The 18,581-nt window shown below is 53.0% G+C and overlaps 1 protein-coding gene across 1 annotated transcript in view; it reads right to left on the bottom strand.

The window, feature by feature from the left end:
• The window catches only part of LOC100014232 (probable cation-transporting ATPase 13A5), a 52,560-nt gene extending 34,217 nt beyond the window's left edge, over positions 1-18,343 (bottom strand). The window contains 10 exon segments of the mRNA XM_056807750.1: positions 45-119; positions 1,914-2,016; positions 4,161-4,315; positions 5,429-5,561; positions 7,395-7,457; positions 12,518-12,695; positions 13,840-13,853; positions 14,149-14,302; positions 15,703-15,739; positions 18,257-18,343. Of these exon segments, the coding sequence (XP_056663728.1) occupies positions 45-119; positions 1,914-2,016; positions 4,161-4,315; positions 5,429-5,561; positions 7,395-7,457; positions 12,518-12,695; positions 13,840-13,853; positions 14,149-14,302; positions 15,703-15,739; positions 18,257-18,343 (999 nt within the window).
• Positions 18,344-18,581: the final 238 nt, after the last annotated feature.

The raw sequence follows: 18,581 nt of genomic DNA, 5'->3' as shown, positions 1-18,581 counted from the left end.
TAGAGGCAAGTTAGAGAGCGTGTGTGCTGAGATCCAAGGCTTACAGGGTTGAGATGGAGGGACCATTCTGGATGACTTGGATCTTCTCGTTGAAGCGAAGGAGTGAGGCCATCTGTCATCTGTGGGCAACAAGAGGTATTAGAGAGAAGAGGAAGGGAGCCATGGAGCTAAGCTCTAATCGCACTGGGTTCCCCCCAACCTTTTCATGATAAGGAAGGGCTTTTCCTTTCCCTCAGCCCCTGATTGCCAAGGAAGGGGCGAGGAGATGAGGAGATGTACTTTCCTCATCCTGGGGTCAGTTCCATTCCTTCAGGAGCATTGTGGCGGCAACCAGTACAGGGAACAACATCTGGTTAAAGTTGTTAGAGCTACTAGTAGAGAACAGCCTGCAGGTGGTGCTACCGTGAGCAGCTATGCAGTGAAGACAGCCTCATTTCCTGAGTGGTAAGCAAATGGGCAACCTCACTGAGCCTGAGTGCAGCACTCTGGTCATACATTAGACCAGAAGCTGGAGGAGGTGCAGGATGACATTCTCAAGAACAGAAGATGTTCAGTATTTCAAGGAGCTGTGGCTTGGCCAGTGTGAAGCTCTCTTCACCAAGGCTTATTGCAGCTCAGTTATGACTTGGTAGATGTACCGTATGATGACAGATCTAGAGCTGGGAGGGTAATCAGGAGCCATCTTGTCGATCATCAGTTTAAAGGTGAGAACCCTGATGTTAAAAATGACTTGACCAAGGTCATGAAGATGTTAGACACAACATTTGAGTCTAGGTCCTTAGAGCCCTACTTACTCTCCTCCCACTCTACCACACTACCGGACCAACAAGAGCTACCCTGGCTAAAGAAATGCATTTCCCTAGAGCCAGTCCAATGGTAGGCGGCTCTAAGAATGGCTAGATGAATGTTCAGATAACAAACATAGCACCCACCACAGGACCAGCATCAGATTCCTGCCTCCTCTGTACAATCTCCCAGAGCTCACACACCACTGACCTGGAGAACTTGGGATCCCCTCAGTGCCATAAGAACCCCACCATTTTATTCTTGAATAATAGACTGGATCATTCATATTTCTGCACGAAGGACCGACGAGGGGATCAGAACCAGGCATAAGGGGATGGCGGATTCTAATTGTCTTCTCTTCACTTCATGCAGGAACTCAATGTTCTGGTTATTTACCTCTGTCTGTTTCTAGATGGTCCCCATCACTGTTCCCTCCACATAGACAAAGGACAATTACTGATCAGAGTGAGAACAAAGGATAATAATCTACGGACCAGTCTATTCACTCAGTGGGTGTCCAGACAATATCGGAGCTAGAGGAAGGCTTCCCATCACTGCGGTAGATCCACCTTTCGTGATGGAGGTATGAGAAGCACCCGGAACAAGAGGCCCTGGATAGGTTTGGATGAGCACAGTGAGGTCTGGTACCTTTAACAACAAGATCACAGATGCATCGAGCTAAGCAGCCATGCAAAGACTCCAGCAATGAAGGACAAAGATGAAGAATCGACACGCTGTACTCCTGTAACTAAGGACTGTGACTCTTCTTCCGTGCAGAGCTCAGATGGAAGTGAGGTGCCTCTCGGCCTTTAGGAGAACTCGATCCCTGGTGTAACAGTTCTGCAAACCCCTGAGGTTTATGGCAAATCCTATTTTGTGTCCACATTTCATCCCCCTTTGGAACTTCTACAAGTGAAAATATGATCCAACTTCATTCAAGCGACCCTTGTCCAGTGGCCATGTCCCACATAGAGGCACACCTCCGGACTGAAGGAAAGCTTTACTGCCCCAGGAGGATGCAGTGAAGCCAAGGTCCCTGGAAGATCTAGAAATCTGGCTTTTCTACCAGGCACGTCTACGCCACCACGTGCCGATGCTATAGGAACCCCAGCTGCAGAGCTGCTTACCTGGCTTAAGTGCCCACCTGCCGTCAGAGGTTTGTGAGCCAAGGCAATGCCCCGGAAACCTTGCAGGGTGAAACGCTCCAGCTCCTTGAAGTCTGAGGGAACTCTTGGGGCAGAAGGAAAAGGTGAGCTCTGGGCTCCTGGTTTCTAAAAACGCTCATCATTCTGTCTTCTTCATCTGCTCCTCCTCACCCTCCTCCTGACTGTTTGGGGGGCATCCACTAAACCCCTGGGTCCCAGTCCCCTGAATCAATCACAGACAGATCACTGAAGTGACACCCAGTATCCGAGTGTCTTCTAGTTCCTACACTGGTTAGTATCTTCAAGAGAGAAAGTGTAGAGAAGGGACCCACAGTGACCAAACAGCCTGGGAAGAGCTGGCAGAGCAACAGCACCAGGGTGGTCCGTGTTCATACAATGAGAAGACTGGTCGGTCACCAGGAGCTCAGAGGAAAGAGAAGGGAGAGGACGCCTGGCATGGCTCCCGGTGGCTATCAGGATAGAAGACGGCCCTCTGGGTGCCCCCCAAATCCTTCATCACCCGCCTCAGCCTCATTTCCCATTTCTCTTCCTTTTTGTTCTCTGCAGACCAATGTGGCCCCTTTCCCCTTCCCCATGGATGTCTCTTGCCTCTGTGTCTTTGCGTAAGTTGGCTCTCAGTTCCCCAAACACCCTCATCCCTCACTTCCACCTTCCTTAGTTCCCTTCGAGGCTCAGTCCAAGCACCGCTTCTCAGCCAAGGCCTTTCCTGATGGCTCTTGTCACCCTCCAACCCCAGGCATCCAGGCGCCGTGCCTCGAGAGTCCTGGAGCTGGAGACTGAGATGGAATCCTGCTTCCAACACGAGTTAGTGGGTTGTTGGACACCTTCATTTCAGGCTCACCCTTGGTGGAAGGGGATGATGACACGATCTTTCCATACAGGGTTGTTCTGAGGATCGAGGGGGATCGATCTCATTTGTGAAGAGCGTGGCCTGACCTGAAGTGATGCACCAATGCTGCTGGGCGTCATTCCTGGTTGTTGCACCCCCCCCTCTGTTGACATGCTGTACCCTTGGGGATGGAGGGAAGGGGCCGCTTTTCTCTAAACACACCTCACAAATTAGGAGGCTTCTGTGCTGAAAGATAAATAGAGCAAGTGCAGGAATATCGACTTGGAAGAGAGCGATGGAACGAGGAGTCGGCCTTCCTGCCCTCCTCCAGACAGCTCTGCCATTCCCTGGAGATCTCTTTAGCCCAGAAGGATTCTTCAACCCTGGAATCCACACCTTGGAAGCACCCTCTGCCCTGGGAACGTCTCCCTTGCCTTGGATGGCCTTCCCGTCCCTTCATTGCCCTCCCAGCTGCCCTCCTCTGGCACTCTCCATCCTACTTCGGTGGCAGGTCCCAGCTTCCTCCTTTCACCTCCACTTTTCAGCTTCCTTTTGAGTTGTCTTTCCCATCACTGTCATCCCCCAACGAGAAGTTTCCTCCTCAGAGGGTAGAACTAAGAGGGAATGCCCAGGCCCGTAGACTGAGGGGTGCTCTGGGTGCTCTTTACTAGCCTGTGGGGAGGGCTCTGCTTCTGCCTCTTCCCCTGGTTCATCAACGCCTTCCCTGGAAACTCATTGTAACTTCCGACCAACAAAGATGCAAACACACCAGTGGGGATTCCGGGGGAGAGGAAAGAAGCTCTAGAGTCTTGGTTCAAGTCGATGTGCGCGGCTGTGTCATCCTCCCTGGAGAACGGAACCTCCCCGAGGGCAAAGACGTAGCACAACCCTTGACACATAGTAGGTGCTTGTAAAGCGCTTGTGCCATCGAATAAGGGTGACCGTCTAGAAGGCTCCAAAAAGAAGCAAAGGTCAGGAGCTCTTTGGGTGTGATGGGAAACCCGGGGCTGACAGCAGCAGGCAGCCTCGCAGCATGGAGGAGGTTGGGGTAGGAATAGAGAGAAATTTGGCATTTTATCTAAATGAACTTATTTGAATGCAAGTAATTTTCTTGTGAAAATCTGGGCCGGTTTTCCTCAGGGAATGCCTATGTCGGGAAGCCTAGGAAGGGGTTCCGAGCTGGCCCAGAGAGCGGGTGCCCTGGGAAGTTCTCGTTTCCTCTCATCCCATTAGCGTTCCTTTAGCCACACGTTTTTCCATTTTGCATCTGTGGCTCTCGGGTCTCTGCTCTGACATTCATCAGGCTGGCCTCGTTTGCTGTTTGGGGTCTGTTTTCTGCCCCAGAAAGAATAACAAGCATGGACTCTGCGGTTCCGTACCTGTTTCCCCTGTACAAAATGGCTGCCATCTCGGGGGCTCCCTTCATATACGCATCAAAGTGGTCACTGCCAAGCTGTTGCGTAATCACCGACATCCTCTGCAAGCCCGATGAAAATGGAAACTGATGCAAAATGGCCACTGCTTTCGCTGGAGCCTACAGATACACCAGAACGTTAACTGATGAGCCTGTTCACTTAAGCAGGCACCCGGGCTTCTGTAAGGAGGCATGGGGGGATGGGGGAGGGGGGAGGGGCGCCCTCATCAGAGCGTCAGCACGAGCAGCGAGCACACATTCACACCAAGGAAGGCTTTTGTTCCCGAGCTCCAGGAGAAGCGGGGCTCCGTCCTTGGGAATGTGAGGCGCACGCAGGAAGGATCTCCGCGTGTCCTCCGCCCAGACATCGGCGTGTATCCATGGCGCTCCCAGGCAAGGCCACTGGGAAAGGTCACGGGATCGTCCATCGGGGCTGGAAGGAATCCGAGAGCACGTCCACTCTAGCCCTGATTTTGGAGACGCAGACGCGAGGCTCGGACGGTCCACACGACTCCTTTCTCGAAGATCTGTAGCGGGGAAGGGCCCGAGGCGGGACTCAAAGCCGCGTCTGCCTGCCTGACTAAAGCTAAAGCTTGGTACAAGTGCCCAGCCCCAGAGGCAGCGGCGTCTGGCGGGGGTGCCGGGCTGCGGCTTTGCTCATCGCCCGTTAACGCCTTTCCTGGAATTTACTAAGGAGCTCTCCATTCAGCTCGGTCTCTCCTGCGCTGGCTGCCCTTAGGGAGAGCCGCCATTTCCCCAGCTGTGATTTTCCCGCTTCTCCTTCGCGTTGCCCATTTTCTTTTTTGCATCTCCCTTCTTCAGCGCGGCGCCCAGAACTCGGCAAAAACTCGAGGAAGTGCCTGTTGATTGGCCGACTGAGCGAGTCCCTCGGCGAGGACAGGGAGGTCCCACAAGGACGAGGTGCCGCGTTGGTGTCCCATTTCTCTACCGTGTGGCAGCCTGCTCTCTCCCCTGCGGCTCAGCTGAGAACGTTCTCTTGCTTTCGATGGGCCTCATTCCCGATCGCCGCCCCATGCCATGCTCTCTCCTACCCTACGTTCCATCCGGAGTGTTGGCTCATGGACGGCAGGCCAGGTCTGCCCAGTCTAGTCCCTGGCACAGGGCTGGCAGTAGGTCCTCAATAGAAGGTTATGGAATTGGGGGGAGAAATGAATTGGTCCCCTTCAGAAGACTTTCCTGGGGATCACCCAGAGGACCCAAACACGCCCTTACCCAGCCGGTGCCTTCAAGCATCTTGAAGTCCAGAGGGTCTCCTGTCCAATCCAGAGCGATGAGGAAGCAGCAGCTGGCCACGGCTCCACAGAGGGGGCCCCAGGGGGGGCACTGCCAGAGGTGAAGCTGTGGACTGCCCGGAAACTGGGAGAGGATGTGAATTGGAGACTGCTATGTGTTTCCTTCCCTGAAAGGGGCTTGGAACAAGCCTGCCCTCTACTGCCTGCTCCACTCGGTGGGGCATCAAAGCGGGAAGGGGCTGCGGTCGTTAGAAAACCATTACAAGACTTCTCTCTGCGGGGAGAGGCTGGATGGTGGCTCCTCCTTAGAAATTGGGAGCTGATGGCCTCATGCAGTTGGGGGCCTTGTTTGGGCACTAGTTCTGGGAGACGGAGAAACGGCTGCCTGAGCCCCAGGTGCCTCGACTGAGAAAAAGGAATACTCCGACTTGCCTGACCCATTTTTTCAGCAAAAAGCACTCGGTGAGCCTTAAGGCCTATAGAAGTGGGAGTTATTATTATTCATTTTATTAAATTTATTCACCATTTGTTTCATTTCATTTTATTCTTATTTCAATATTGTTATTCTTACTATTATTTCCCCCAAACAAAGCATAGGACAATAGCATAGAATAATGGAGAGTCAGGAAGACCTGGTCCCAGGTTCTACCTTTGACTGGGTGACCCTGAGTAGGTCACTTCACCCTGAGAACCCTCAAACTCTAGGGTCACACCCGTGCCTATTGGGCCTATCAGGAGCCCCTGCACTGATGAAGTCATGGGTCGGACAAAACCCCTAAAGGCCCTTTCCCTGAGCCCCTTGACTTTGGGAAGTCTCAGTCTAGTGCAGCCCAGCTGGCACACTTAGACTTAGAGTATCTGCACCCTGCTGGGGACTGTGCAGTCAAGGAAACCAACTGACTCCCCCCTGAAACAGCCATTGAGGCGAGGCCCAGCTTCCCCAAGCTCTGCGCCCCTGACTCCCCAAACCCACAGAAATCCACTGGCTAGCTCTCAGCTTTGGGTCTCCCTCTTTGCCTTGGAGGCACCTAATAAAGGCAGATGCTGGAGGGATTGTTGTTCGAGGGTGACTCCCCGTCTCATGGGCTCCTAGACCGGGGCTGACGAAGCCATGGAAGGCCATTTAGTCCAATCCTCCCCTCAGAGGGTGCTCCCAGCCCTGAGAGTCATCAATTCCAGACCCTGATAAGGAGCCTTGGAAGGTCCTTCTGGTGATGGTAGGTACGTTTTCCTGGGGGCTCTCCGCAGAGACGTGCTCTTCTTTGCCGATGGTGGCAATTTCAGTCTAGGTCAGTGAAGAATGAACTTGGCCGAAGCGTTTGGGGAAGCGCTTAAGGGCAGAGGACCTGCCAGTACCTTGAGTCACAGCACTTAGAATCAATGGTCCTGTCCGTCCAAAGGTCTGGCCTGCTTCCTACCGTCTGTCCTATCCTCAGGGTCTTTGCTCAGTGGCTGAGACTCAGAATACTGCCCGTGCCCTTGTCTCTGCCTCTGGCCCCTCCACGAATCCTGGTAGCTCTGCACTTAGGCAGAGATGAAGATGGCCAACGGTGGGCCCAAGAGCTCCGCCAGACGAAGAACCTTCCACTGGAGAAGCCAGAGGAGAGGCCCAGCTGCCAGGAGGCGCCAAAAAGCTCCTTGGGGCTATTCTGACCGTCATGACTCGAGCCCAGCTATGAAGCCGGATCTCCCAACTCCCGGCTCCCCATCACCTCAGAAAGCTGGCCTGTGGGCCCTCACCGTCTGTCCTAACTGGAGAGAGAACCTGAGCTGGCTTCACCCAGCCCTCTCTGGTCTCTCTCCTCCCGTCTTCACCACCTCCTTTTAAAACCAACCCTCACCTGACTTAGAAAGGCCAGAATTCCCGAAGGCTGCTCAGGCTCCGACCGCTGGAAGATTCCCCCGGAACCCCGTAGAGACAAATTCACTTACAACTGGACACCCACCAGCTTCCCATCCCAGGAGCCGCCGGGTCGAGGCCCTCCTCTGTCAGGGTGCCCGTCGTGAAACTCACAGGAGGGTTAGCCGCGGCGTTTCCGCTTTGAAGACTGGCGTGTAAACAGATAAACAGCCCAAGAAGTGACCAGGTCCATCCTGGCAGATGCTGGTGCCCCAGCCAGGGCAGGGAAGCTCAATAGGCAGCGAGAAGAAGCATTCCCTGGGGACCAACAGCCCCAGTAGGGCTGCAGTCAGCCTGTGGGGACTGGGATCACCCCAGGCTGGGTCTGGGGGACAGGGAGGAAGGCAAAGCTTTGCTCTAACTAAAAAGAAAGGCAAATTCCATGAGCAGAAAGTTCACGGAGGCCCCATTAGAGGGGAGCGACGGCCCTGACACCCACGGCGGGGCTGCCCAAGGCATCACCTGCGTTTCTTTGAGAGAAGCTGCCCCCATGGCAGTTCTCAAACATCTCCTAAAAACGTGGGAAGTGCTCTGAGGCTAAGGAGGGCAGCCAGAGCTAGTGGCCAATGTCAATGCATGGGAGGGGGCGGGCTTCATCTTCAGATTGCAGTGGAGGATGTGGGAGGAAGACTAGGGTCAGAGGCATGAGAAACCCGCGCTTCAAATAGGCCTGACACCCATTGACATGTGACTGCACACGCCTCTGAGCCTCAGTTTATCTTAGCTTTAAAACGGGACTAATAACGCCTTCAGTGTGGCCACCACAGGGCGCTTGTAGGGATCCAAAGAGGGAAGAGATTTTAAGGCCCCTACAAGCATGAGTGATCATGACCCTGTGGCCAGACTAGTCTTTATCACACACACTCACACACTCTCACACTCACACACACTCACACACACACTCACACTCACACACACTCACACACACACATGTCCGGTTCAACAAACAAAATCTAAATCACAAGGAGATTTCCTTCAGTACTTGAAGGCTTCCTGTTTTCTGCCTTGAAGAGCTTCCTATTTTCTTTTGGAGCTTTTTCTGGCTACCTGCAGGGTAAATAGCTACTGTGGCTTCCATTTTAATCCTCCTGCAAAACCACAGGATGGGGTGGGTGGTGGTCACCTGGGCTTGGAAACCTGCGGCCATGGGGCACAGCTCTGATGATCCTTCAAGTTCAGGCCTCCTGAGGTGCTGTCTGCCATTGGAGGACCCCCTTAGCTTCACTCAGGGCCACCCATCCAAGCCAGCCAGCCAGAGGAATGGATGAAACCATCTACAGGGAGGCGGGCAGGACCAGCTGCTCAGGGCAGTCCTTGAAGGCTGGGTCCACATTATTCTCAGAGGTCGCCATGCCTCCACCTCATTGTTTCACCAGATGTGTATTCTCCTCCCTGTGAATACTCCCCATCTTGGGGGACCTTGCCCTGCAGTCCTACTGAGGCTCCATCTAATGAGTCCTTGGATCTTCTCATAGGTCTTGCCACATTTCGCACACACCAGCAGGGCCCATGGGTCCTCCCTCTGTTCTCACTCGCACCTCGGGAGCTGCCCTCCTTTTCCACTCCCATATCTCCTGTATGGCACCCTCCATGCCTCTGGCAGTTCTCAAAGGCAAAGCTGGACACGGGGAGACGCTAATAAAGGGTTTAGGAGGGAGTGAGAGGATGCCAAAAGGTGGTATGAGTGCTGGGGGTAGGGCTAATTCTTAATGCCAGGAATACAGGTTTATTGTTGTTCCATGACTAGTCAAAAAGCTCATGATGCACATCATCAGGTTCAAGAACCATTCAAGTACAGCCACAGATCTGGAGCATCATTTAGATACATGGAGTAACAAAAGCCTTAAAACACACACGGAGGGAAATGGCTATAGCAGAAATGGAAATGATGAGATCCAGTGAGAATTTCTGTTTGTTTTGAAGCTTGGAGAATACAAAGGCAACAAGGAAGAAGCAATTAGATCAAGAAAAGGGAAGGGGAGGTGAGGGAGAGGGAGAGGAAGAGGGAAGAGCAAGAGTGGGTATAATACTGGAGGAAATCTGCTGGAGAAGCCAAAAAGGATGATGAGGTCAAGAGTGCCTGGAGGAGGGCTGGCTTTGGCAAAGACAGGAACCACCTCTTCACTCATGGATATGATAGAAGTGGGGGGGGGGGTGGATAAGAGATCACCAGGGGAATGAAGGGAGGTGAAGAGGAGAAAAGTGGGATCTTTTGCCAAATGGTCTCAATTTTTCCAGTGAAGCATGATGTGAAGAGTCTTCAGTCAAGAGTGTGGAATGAGGACGGGCTTGAAGAAGGACAAGAAGCTTTAGAATGGCCACCAAAATGAGTGGAAAGGAGATTTATTGAGAAGCAATAGAAATACTGTCTTGATACAGGGAGGCCCCAGATGAGATTAGATAAGCTAAATCTGGGAGTCAGTGTTTTAGGGTCTCTGTGGATGGACACTTGTGAGTCTTGTGTTTTAAATATTTCTTTTGAACGGGAGAAATAAATAGCGGTGATCTATCTGATCTACAATATACATTGAGTACATTTCTACTCCCTTTTGGGGAGACTCTAGATATGAGCCATATCAAAGATTAAATTAATTTTGTCCTGAGCCCTATGGTCAGTAAGAAACAATCTATGTGGGGAAAAGAGGCTGGCTCATCACTTTAGGAGCCAGGTTCTGTAAAAGGGAATTCTTTGTTCTCTTTGAGTTTACACTTGTGAAAGGAAATCCTTTATTCCCTTTGTCTATTTTGAGTTAACACTTTGATTAAAAATAACTTAAGTACCTCTACTTAGTACCTCACCAGATTGTGAAGACAGGATTAACTCCCCTTTGTCTACTCTTGAATTAAATCAACAAAAGATTGAACACCCTTCTTAGCACTAGGTGGAGGAGCTCTTCACCCTTTCAAATCAATCAGCCAGGAAACAAGAATTCACACCTCAGTCAGCCAGGAATCTGTGAACTCTTTTGATGAGTATTTACCTCTCCAGAAGATGAGAAGTGGTTCCCACAAACACTGCCCTCAGGATAGTGCTGGGCAATTTGGAAGCTATGATTGGCCCTTGTGAAGAGGGGAAGGAACAAGAAGCCACTAAAAAAGGCCCTGAATTTGGGGAGCTAGGGGTGTTGACTCCAAGAAGGAAGTCAGCTTCAAGAAGGAAGTGGGTTTCAAGAGTCATCTTCAGCTTGAGTCATCATCTTGACCTGCCTCTTGTAGAGAACTTAGGTGAGTGAATAGCTGGCTTTCCTTTCCTTTCTTCTGGAGAGAGTTTAATCCCAGCTGAAGGTCAACAAATCCTGGCTGAGACGAGCACTATGACAATATTTAGATTGTTAGGCTAATGTCTTCCATACCTTTCTGTATTTCTCTACTTTCACTCTTTCCAGCTCTTTTGTAAATAAAAGCTATTAAAACTTATTTGAACTTTGAGCAATAATACTTTAAATTGGCAACTACCATATTATTTATAATTTCACATGTTTTAGTCAAGCTATTAAATTTGAATTAAAATTGAATTCCTACAGTTCCGCCCCCAAGGCTGAACATAATATGTACTCACAGTCCAAAGCTGGGGGACAAGCATTCTAGACTTCCTGAGGGAGACTGGAGTCTGTGCTGTTACATAAGCATCAGAGGGGGAGAATGAACTTGAATCCATGTCTGTCCTTGGCCTCCCAAGCCAGGGAGCTAGAAAGCTGACTGCCTGGGGAAGCCAGAGAAGGTCAGCCATTCTCACCAAGCACCCAGGGAATCAAATGCAAGAGGAGGCTGCCAGACTCCAGAGATCTTCATTTTGTGCTCCGCGGCACTGAGCTCCAAATTGTAGGAGTTACTCATTAAGGCGGCAGAAAGCTTTGCAGTGTTTCCCCAGAGGATTCGGAAAGGGCACCGATCAGTGTGTCTAGGAGACAAATCCCCTGGCTGCATCTCTTTCCGAGAGAGCTTCCAGTTCCATCCAGATGGAAATGTTTTCCTGATGAATGAGGCTTGTTCCAATATCCATGTGTGAAAGGGAAAACAGAGCCATGGCCCAGCCAAGGGGTGGGTGGGAGGGTTCTGTGATGTGGAAACGAAGCTCCTGCTACAGGGGATTAGAAGTACAAGGAAATAGGAACGGTGTGAGCTCCCGAGGGGAGCAGAATGCAGGCAGAGGAGTGCAAGCACGATCGATGGGCAGATAATCTATGTAGACACTGGTGTGGTGTGTGTTGACTGTGTGTACATGTATGTGGATCTATGTCATGTGTGTGCAGATATACGTGCATGTACTTGTTCCAAGCATTAGTACAGCCTGGCCTCATGGAATAAAAATGAGCCAGAGAAAGTGTCTGAACAAGAACAAAAAATGGACACTAGACATCCCTACGATTTGTGACACGCTGGGCCTCTGAGCCGGGCATGGGTGCCCCAGTGCAAGAGGCCTGCAGAGAGTCCTGGAGCTCTTTTCTCCAGAGACATTTGTTGAATTAGAGAATTTTAAAGATGAAAGAGACCCTTAGAGACCACGTCCTCGACCCCTTTCCTTTTATGCATGAGGAAACGGAGAAGCCTGAAGTGACTGGCCCAAGAGCACCCAAGCAGAGAGGGGACAACTCAGAGCCAGGGCTCCCAGCCCGGAGATCTTGGTCTTGTACCAGACTGCCTTTGCATGAGGGTCTCTGTCCCTGTGGCTCTCTGTCTCGATTTCTTCACGTCTCTGTCTTTCTTTATCTCTGTCTTTGTCTCTCTGTCTCTGCTCTCTCCATGTCTCTGGCTGGCTGGCTCTGGCTCTGCTCTGTCTCTGTCTCTGTGTCTCCATCTCCCCCTTTCTCTCTCCATGGGCTCTGGTGGGCATCCCGGCTCCCAAATGTCCTCATGCCTGGAGCCTTCTCTGAGGAACTGGGAGGCACAGGCACTGGGCAGGATCCGTGTTGGCCCCCGGGCGTTTGGAGTGCCACGCGAGGCTAGAAAAGCCCCCCAGCCCCAGTGCTTATTGCAAGGAGCTCCTTTTAGAACCCTGATTCCAACCCATGGAACATGGCGGCAGAGCCCTGCCAGCGTCTCCTTCAGAGTCTCCCAGCGCCCCACTGGTCTCTACAGTGAGCGTGTGAGGGGGAGGTCAGTGTAGACGGTCAGCCCGGCCCCTTCCGGCCATGGCCGTGACCCTGCCCACCTCCCTCAAGCCAGGACCTTACTTTGTGGAAACAAACGAGGCTGATCTGGCCGCATGGGTTGATTCTCTGAGGCGAGACGCAAAAGATCTTCTTCTTCAGCCTCTTCTGAGCATAGAAGATCCCTGTGGTCAAGGCTGCCGGCCACACGGGAGGAGCCGAGAGCGTGAGAAGGAGCAGGGACGTGGTCGCGGTGTCTCTGGCAGAAGTCTGGAGGGGACCCATGGGCGCAGGAAAGCGATGGGCGGCGCCCCTGGCGGAGGCTCAGCGGCTTCTAGGCTGCTGGAGCACTCTGGGGGCGCCACGATGGCAGGAGACCGTCCCCCTCAGGACGTGAGAGGCGGGGTGGGAGGTCCATTCTGGGCAGGGCTCCTGTCCACCAGATGCTGCCATGTTAGGGCTCAGGCAGCCTCCACAAGGCAGGTCACCAGGCCAGGCAGAAGGCTGAGCACTTTCATAGAACTCTGACTTCTTCTCCTTCCTTCCTTCCCCACATCAGAACACCAGAAAATGCCCGGGCAGCCTGGCAATGCCAAGCTCTCATCGCTTAACGGGCCTTCCAGAGCTCACGGCACCTCAGGGAGGACCTCCAGGGAGGACCAGCGCATCGGAAGCATCCGGGCCAGCCCCTTCGTGTCAGACAGGAGAGCACCAAAGCCTGCAGGGCTCGCACACGGGTCAAGTCCTCACTCCATGGCCCGTGCCACGGGTCCCCAGTGCTCCCCGAGAGGGCGTCCTGGAGGCGGAAGGGCCTCTGCATCCCTCAGCCCGTTCTTTGCCTGGACAAGAATCCCCCTCATCAGCCTTCCTGGCAAGGGACCAAACATCCTTGACGTGAAGGCTTCTGATGAGGGGATCCCCACGTCCCAAGGCACCCCCTTCTGCTCTGGAACAGCTCTGATGGTTTTCCAGGAAGGATTCCCCCCTTTAATGGCGTCAAATTCTGCCTCTTTGTGGCTCATCCATTGCTCCTCGTGGTGTCCTGCGTGGCCATGCACGATGGCTCTCCTCCCTCTGGCTTGAGGCAGCCTGACAAAGGCTTGACTACAGAGCTGAGTTCTGATCCCTCCCCAGCCCGCCTTAACTCCTCAGGCCAAACCTCCTCCACGGATCCCATCAAGTCAGCAAAGCTCCCCAGAGACGTCAGGACCCCCTTTGGCACTCTCAAGGCCAGAGGAGAGGAGGGCTCACTATTGTCCCTGCCTGTGGGCTTTCCTCAGTTTACCTGAATGAGAGAATGAGGAACGAGAGAACAATCGTGGACGCAGCCCTTGCTCTATAGACAGTCACTGGGCTAAGGGCTGAGGAATGCAAATTAAAGCCAACAATAACAGAGAAAACCTCTGACCGGCACCCTTGAGGTCAGGAAAGACGTTCCCAAAGAAGCTTTCATTGCTGAGATTTCCAGGGAACCTTAAACCCCAGAGGAGTGGGGAGAGATGTGCTGGGAGGCTGGAAACCCCTACCCAATGCTGCAAAGTGGCTAGATCCTGACCAAGGGAGTCTGTTCATGCTGAGTGCATTTGGGCTGGCTGCGAGGAGGGACACATAACAATGCTGCCCGGGCACTGGGGCCAACCGAGGAAAGCTGCCTGGTGGGCAGGAGGAGTCGATGCCCCCCCGCCCCCCGCCATGCCTCCCTGGACGTACCCCTGGTACATGCATACACTGAAGGCACAGAAGAAGCCTGTGACACCCAGGAAAGCCAAGAAGATACAGTCGAAGGCATCACTGCAGAGTTTGGCACTGAGGGGCCGCGGGCAGAGGATGGATCGCACCAAGTCGCCTTTGGCGGTGTTGAAACCTAGTGAAGACAGTTACACGTTGGACAGGTTAGGCTCCCTCCGATGGCTCCTGCCCAGCTGCCAACGTCAGGAGGCCCCTTGGCAGAGGGCTGAGGGGTTAAGCAGGCATTCACTCAGCGTCCACCAGGTGCCAAGCCCCACGCTGGGCACCGCAGACATGAAGGCAAAGAGGAAAACCAGCCCCAGCCCTCGGGGCTCACTGTCTGCTGCAGAGGATCATGTCTCGGAGAAGCCTGCAACCCTGAGCAATTCAGTTGTGGTGAAGGGGGGCATCGAGGCCAGAGAGGAGCCTGGCACTCCTGCAGTGGCACCATGACCTGGGAAGGCTGTGGGTCAGCCAGGGAGCAAGAAACCCAGAGAGGAAGCTGGAAGCTCCTTCCTCCGTCCCAGGACTACACGGATGGCCAGAAGCCATTGCGGGTGGGAGGTGGAGACCTTCCAGGAAAGTGGCCAAGTGCTCAAGGAAATGGGCAAGACACTCAAGGGAGAAGTGGACCTCCCCCCCCCCCCCCACCCAGGCTAGACAGCCTCGACTCTCTTAATGCAGCCCTAGAGCAAGGTAGCTTTTTCTTGGCTGCCTCCTCCCTCTGCTGACTTAGACTGAGGTCACAGACAATAAAGCTCCTAGACATACATATATAGATATGTAGCTCTCTCTCTCCTTCCATCCCTCCCTTCCTCTCTCTGTCTCTCTCTCTCTCTGTCTGTCTGTCTCTCTCTCTCTCACTCTCTCTCTCTCTCTCTCTCTCTCTCTCTCTCTCTCTCTCTCTCTCTCTCTCTCTCTCTTTCTGTCCCTCCCTTCCTCTCTCCCTCCCTCCTTCTCTCTGTCTCTCTCTCCTCCTCTCTCTCCCTCTCTCTCTCTCTCCTTCTGTCCCTCCCTCCTTTTCTCTGTCTCTCTCTCTCTGTCTTTCTCTCTGTGTCTCTGTCTCTCTGTCTCTCTCTCCCTCTCTCCTTTCCCTTCTTTTCTTCTTTCTTCCTTCTCCCCAAGGTTCTTTGTGATTCTATAAACATCCACCTGCCCAGTGTCCTGGGAGAGCAGGGCAGGGCAGAGAGGGAGCCGAGTGGCTCTGCTTGTCCCTCCTTTCTGGCCCACTCTGATGGCTGTCAGTCTCTCAGTGAAATGGAACCAAGAGCTGATTGCACCATATTGGCCATCTCTGGCTCTCTGCTGCCTTAGAGACCTCTGACTGAGCCAGGACCTTTGATGGTGCCTGAATTTAAGACGGTGACAAAGGAGAGGAGGAGGGAAAGCATGGCTCCTCCGGCCCCTCTCCGCCATCACTTGCACTCAGGGCTTACAGGTCCTGCCTGAACGAAGCTGTGGCTGCCACCGCGGGAAGGAGAATGGGTCGAGTGATTGCTGAGCCTGTGGGATTCCCCTCTGTGGCCACTCACTGACCTGTCTGTGGCACCAAAGCCCTCACCAGCCCAGCCTCCTGTCATTTGGGAAGTTCTCTGAGGTCTGGACATGGGCCCAGAGAGGAGCTAATGAAGAACCGTCTTCTTTAGGGAAAAGTATTCCAGTTACAAAGACCCCCTTTACCCCAGGTGGAGAGTTCCATGCCATGGAAGACTCACAGGCTGGAGGATTACCCCTTGTGTGGGACTAAGGTCATCCCTTCTGCCTTGTAGGTATGCACAATATAGACTCAGAGACAGAAGGTAATCGTTTAAAAAAAAAAGGAAACATTACCTGTTGGTCAATGGAACTATATTCCATAAATGACCATTCAATCTCCTACCTCCATGCCTTTGCCCAGATTGACCACACACACACACACACACACACACACACACACACACACACACACACACACACGAGAATATTCTCCCTTTACTGTCCAACCCCTAGAATCTCTCACTTCCTTCCAAGTCCAGCTTGGGCATCACCTCCTACACAAGTTCTTTCTGTCCATCCCTCCCCAGGATGTCCTTCCTCTCTCGTAAGAAATTCTTTGAAGTACTTTGTGAATGTATATCCTGAGTATTCTGAGTAAAGGTTTTCTCCCCACTTGTGTCCCCGAAGGAGTGGAACCTTCTGGAGAATCTGGAGCGCTTCTGCTTTGTTCTCGCTCCGTGTCCCCAACCCTGGAAACAGTGGCGGCTAGCACCCAGAAAGCTCATCCAGCTGAATTAAACCCTTTCTTCCCCAATGAAATGAGGGAATGGGACCAGATGACCTTCAAAGTTCTCTACCAGCCTGACATGTTTCTGGGATGCCCATTTTACAGGAAAGGAGACTGAGTCTGCAAAGAGTGAGGTGACTTGCCTAGGGTCACTCAGGGCCCGCGTTTGAGCTCATCCCTCTCCTCCCTGAAGGCTCTTTCCCAAGGACCTTTGGGTGACGAGGCTGCAGGCAGGGAGCCCGCCTGGCCCTTGGCTGGGCACCAGGGAGGCACGCCATGAAGCCGCCAGCATCTCTGTTCTCTTTATGCCTGGGCTCAGATGGCACTGACAGGCCATATGTTGCCTCTCCTCGTCTGAGCTTGGGGCCGCCTCCTGGGGACGAAGGTGATGCTGGAGTGTCTGGGCAGGACGCCCGGCATCTGTCTCAGAAAGAACTAACAGGCTTGCCCCTGCCCGCTGCCTCTGGCCTCGCTGAGGACCCCGAAGGGCAAAGGGCAGCCTTCCTAGCTTCGGGCTGCTGCCCAGAGACTAGCCAGCCCTGAGGTCCAGCGCGGAGGCGTGGCGTTGCTTTAAATGAAAACCTCCCGTTCTGTGTGGGTAAGTGGAGAGCTAAAGATCCCAAGTTGTGTCCATCACTGGCCAAGCCCAGGGCTACGCCTGCCCACATTCAGGCCGGGGTCTGAGACCACACCAAAATGTGTGGGGGAAAGCGGAGCCTGGCCAGGGAGCCCCGTCCTCAGGAGCACATTCAGGGCGTTCTGCTGGCAATCCCTGAGGACACCCTGGAGGATCCTCCAACGATGAGGAAGGGGCTCCATGCAGGGAACCACGTGATGAAGAGGAAGGAGCCTTGGACTGGCCATAGCTCCAAAATGGGGAGGGGGATTCAGCCAGGGTGTCGCCCTTGGTCTGATGGTTCTTCTCCCTTGGCTGTGTTCCAGTAGGAGAGACATGTGTAAGCCTCTGAATGGAGAGATGCCTCCACACAGAAGTGAAGCCGCCTAGATACAGTGCTGGTTATTGAAGGCAAGAAGAGCTGAATTCAAATCCTGCCTCAGACACTTACTGGTTGTATCATCCTAGGCACGATGCATTTAATCTCTTCTAGCCTCAGTTATCTCATCTGCAAAATGGGCATCATAATAACACCTACCTCACTGGATCAAAATGGCATACATAAAGTCCTTCACTAACCCAGTGTTACCATATGAATCCTCGCTGTGCTACTATGAAATCCCAAGTGACCTGCCCAGCCCAGTCCAACAGAAGCAGAAATGGGGACTTATCCACCCACTGGCCATTCTGCATTTGGAAGTGAACAGGGTGGAACAAATACTATGCAGAGACTTCTTACAATCTGAGCCCTTTCTCCCCCAGGACTGAAGTGTCATAGGAGAAGGGGTGGCCTCCAGGGGTTGGGGTGAGAAGTGGGTCCGTCTATACTTGCTACCTAGTTACAGTGAAGATTCCTTTGTAAAGGTAAAGGTGGACCCACAGCTGGTGGGTATCCAGTAGCTCTGTTACATGGTTCCCCCACTTCAGTGAAGAAGACTGCGTTGCCTCTTCCAAGGGACCATTCTCTGAGCTCGCCTACTGGCCAAGCTCCTTGAGGACCGCGTCAGATCTAAAGCTCTGCTAGGTCTGATCCAACTGGGACCTCCTCAAGGGCTGAACTGCCTGTCTACACTCAAGGAAGAGCTGTCCCAACTAAGCCTCATGACCAGACAGTTGGCCACCAGTGAACCTTTTCAGGCCCCGAAATGTCCAACGACGTCTCCCAAGTGGTCATCAGGCTGAGACTGGCATTTGCTGTGCCGATCACTCACAAAGTACTCCTTAGGGCGCCCCTGTATTCCAGATTCTGGGCCAAGTGCTGGAGGAGCACCCATCCTGACAAGATCATTGAAAGGCATGTTCTCGATGTTTCCTCCCAACGCTTCCTGATAGAGGTGATTTGGGCAACAACGGCTCTGAGGCGGATTTGAGAACCTGGCCCATTCTGGTTCATCTGCGTCATTCCCAGCCATGCCCAAAGAAGAGACGTTGACCTGACACTGTGACTGAATGGTCACCCACGCCATTACAGAGATCCATTTCCTTTCCCACTTCCTGGAAACCCTCTTGAGACATCATGGAAGAGGAGGGAAGCAC

This window comes from Monodelphis domestica, chromosome 8, assembly GCF_027887165.1.
Source record: "Monodelphis domestica isolate mMonDom1 chromosome 8, mMonDom1.pri, whole genome shotgun sequence".
NCBI lineage: Eukaryota > Metazoa > Chordata > Mammalia > Didelphimorphia > Didelphidae > Monodelphis > Monodelphis domestica.
Note: the sequence above shows the minus strand (reverse complement) of the source record. Positions and strands in the feature narration are given on the sequence as shown.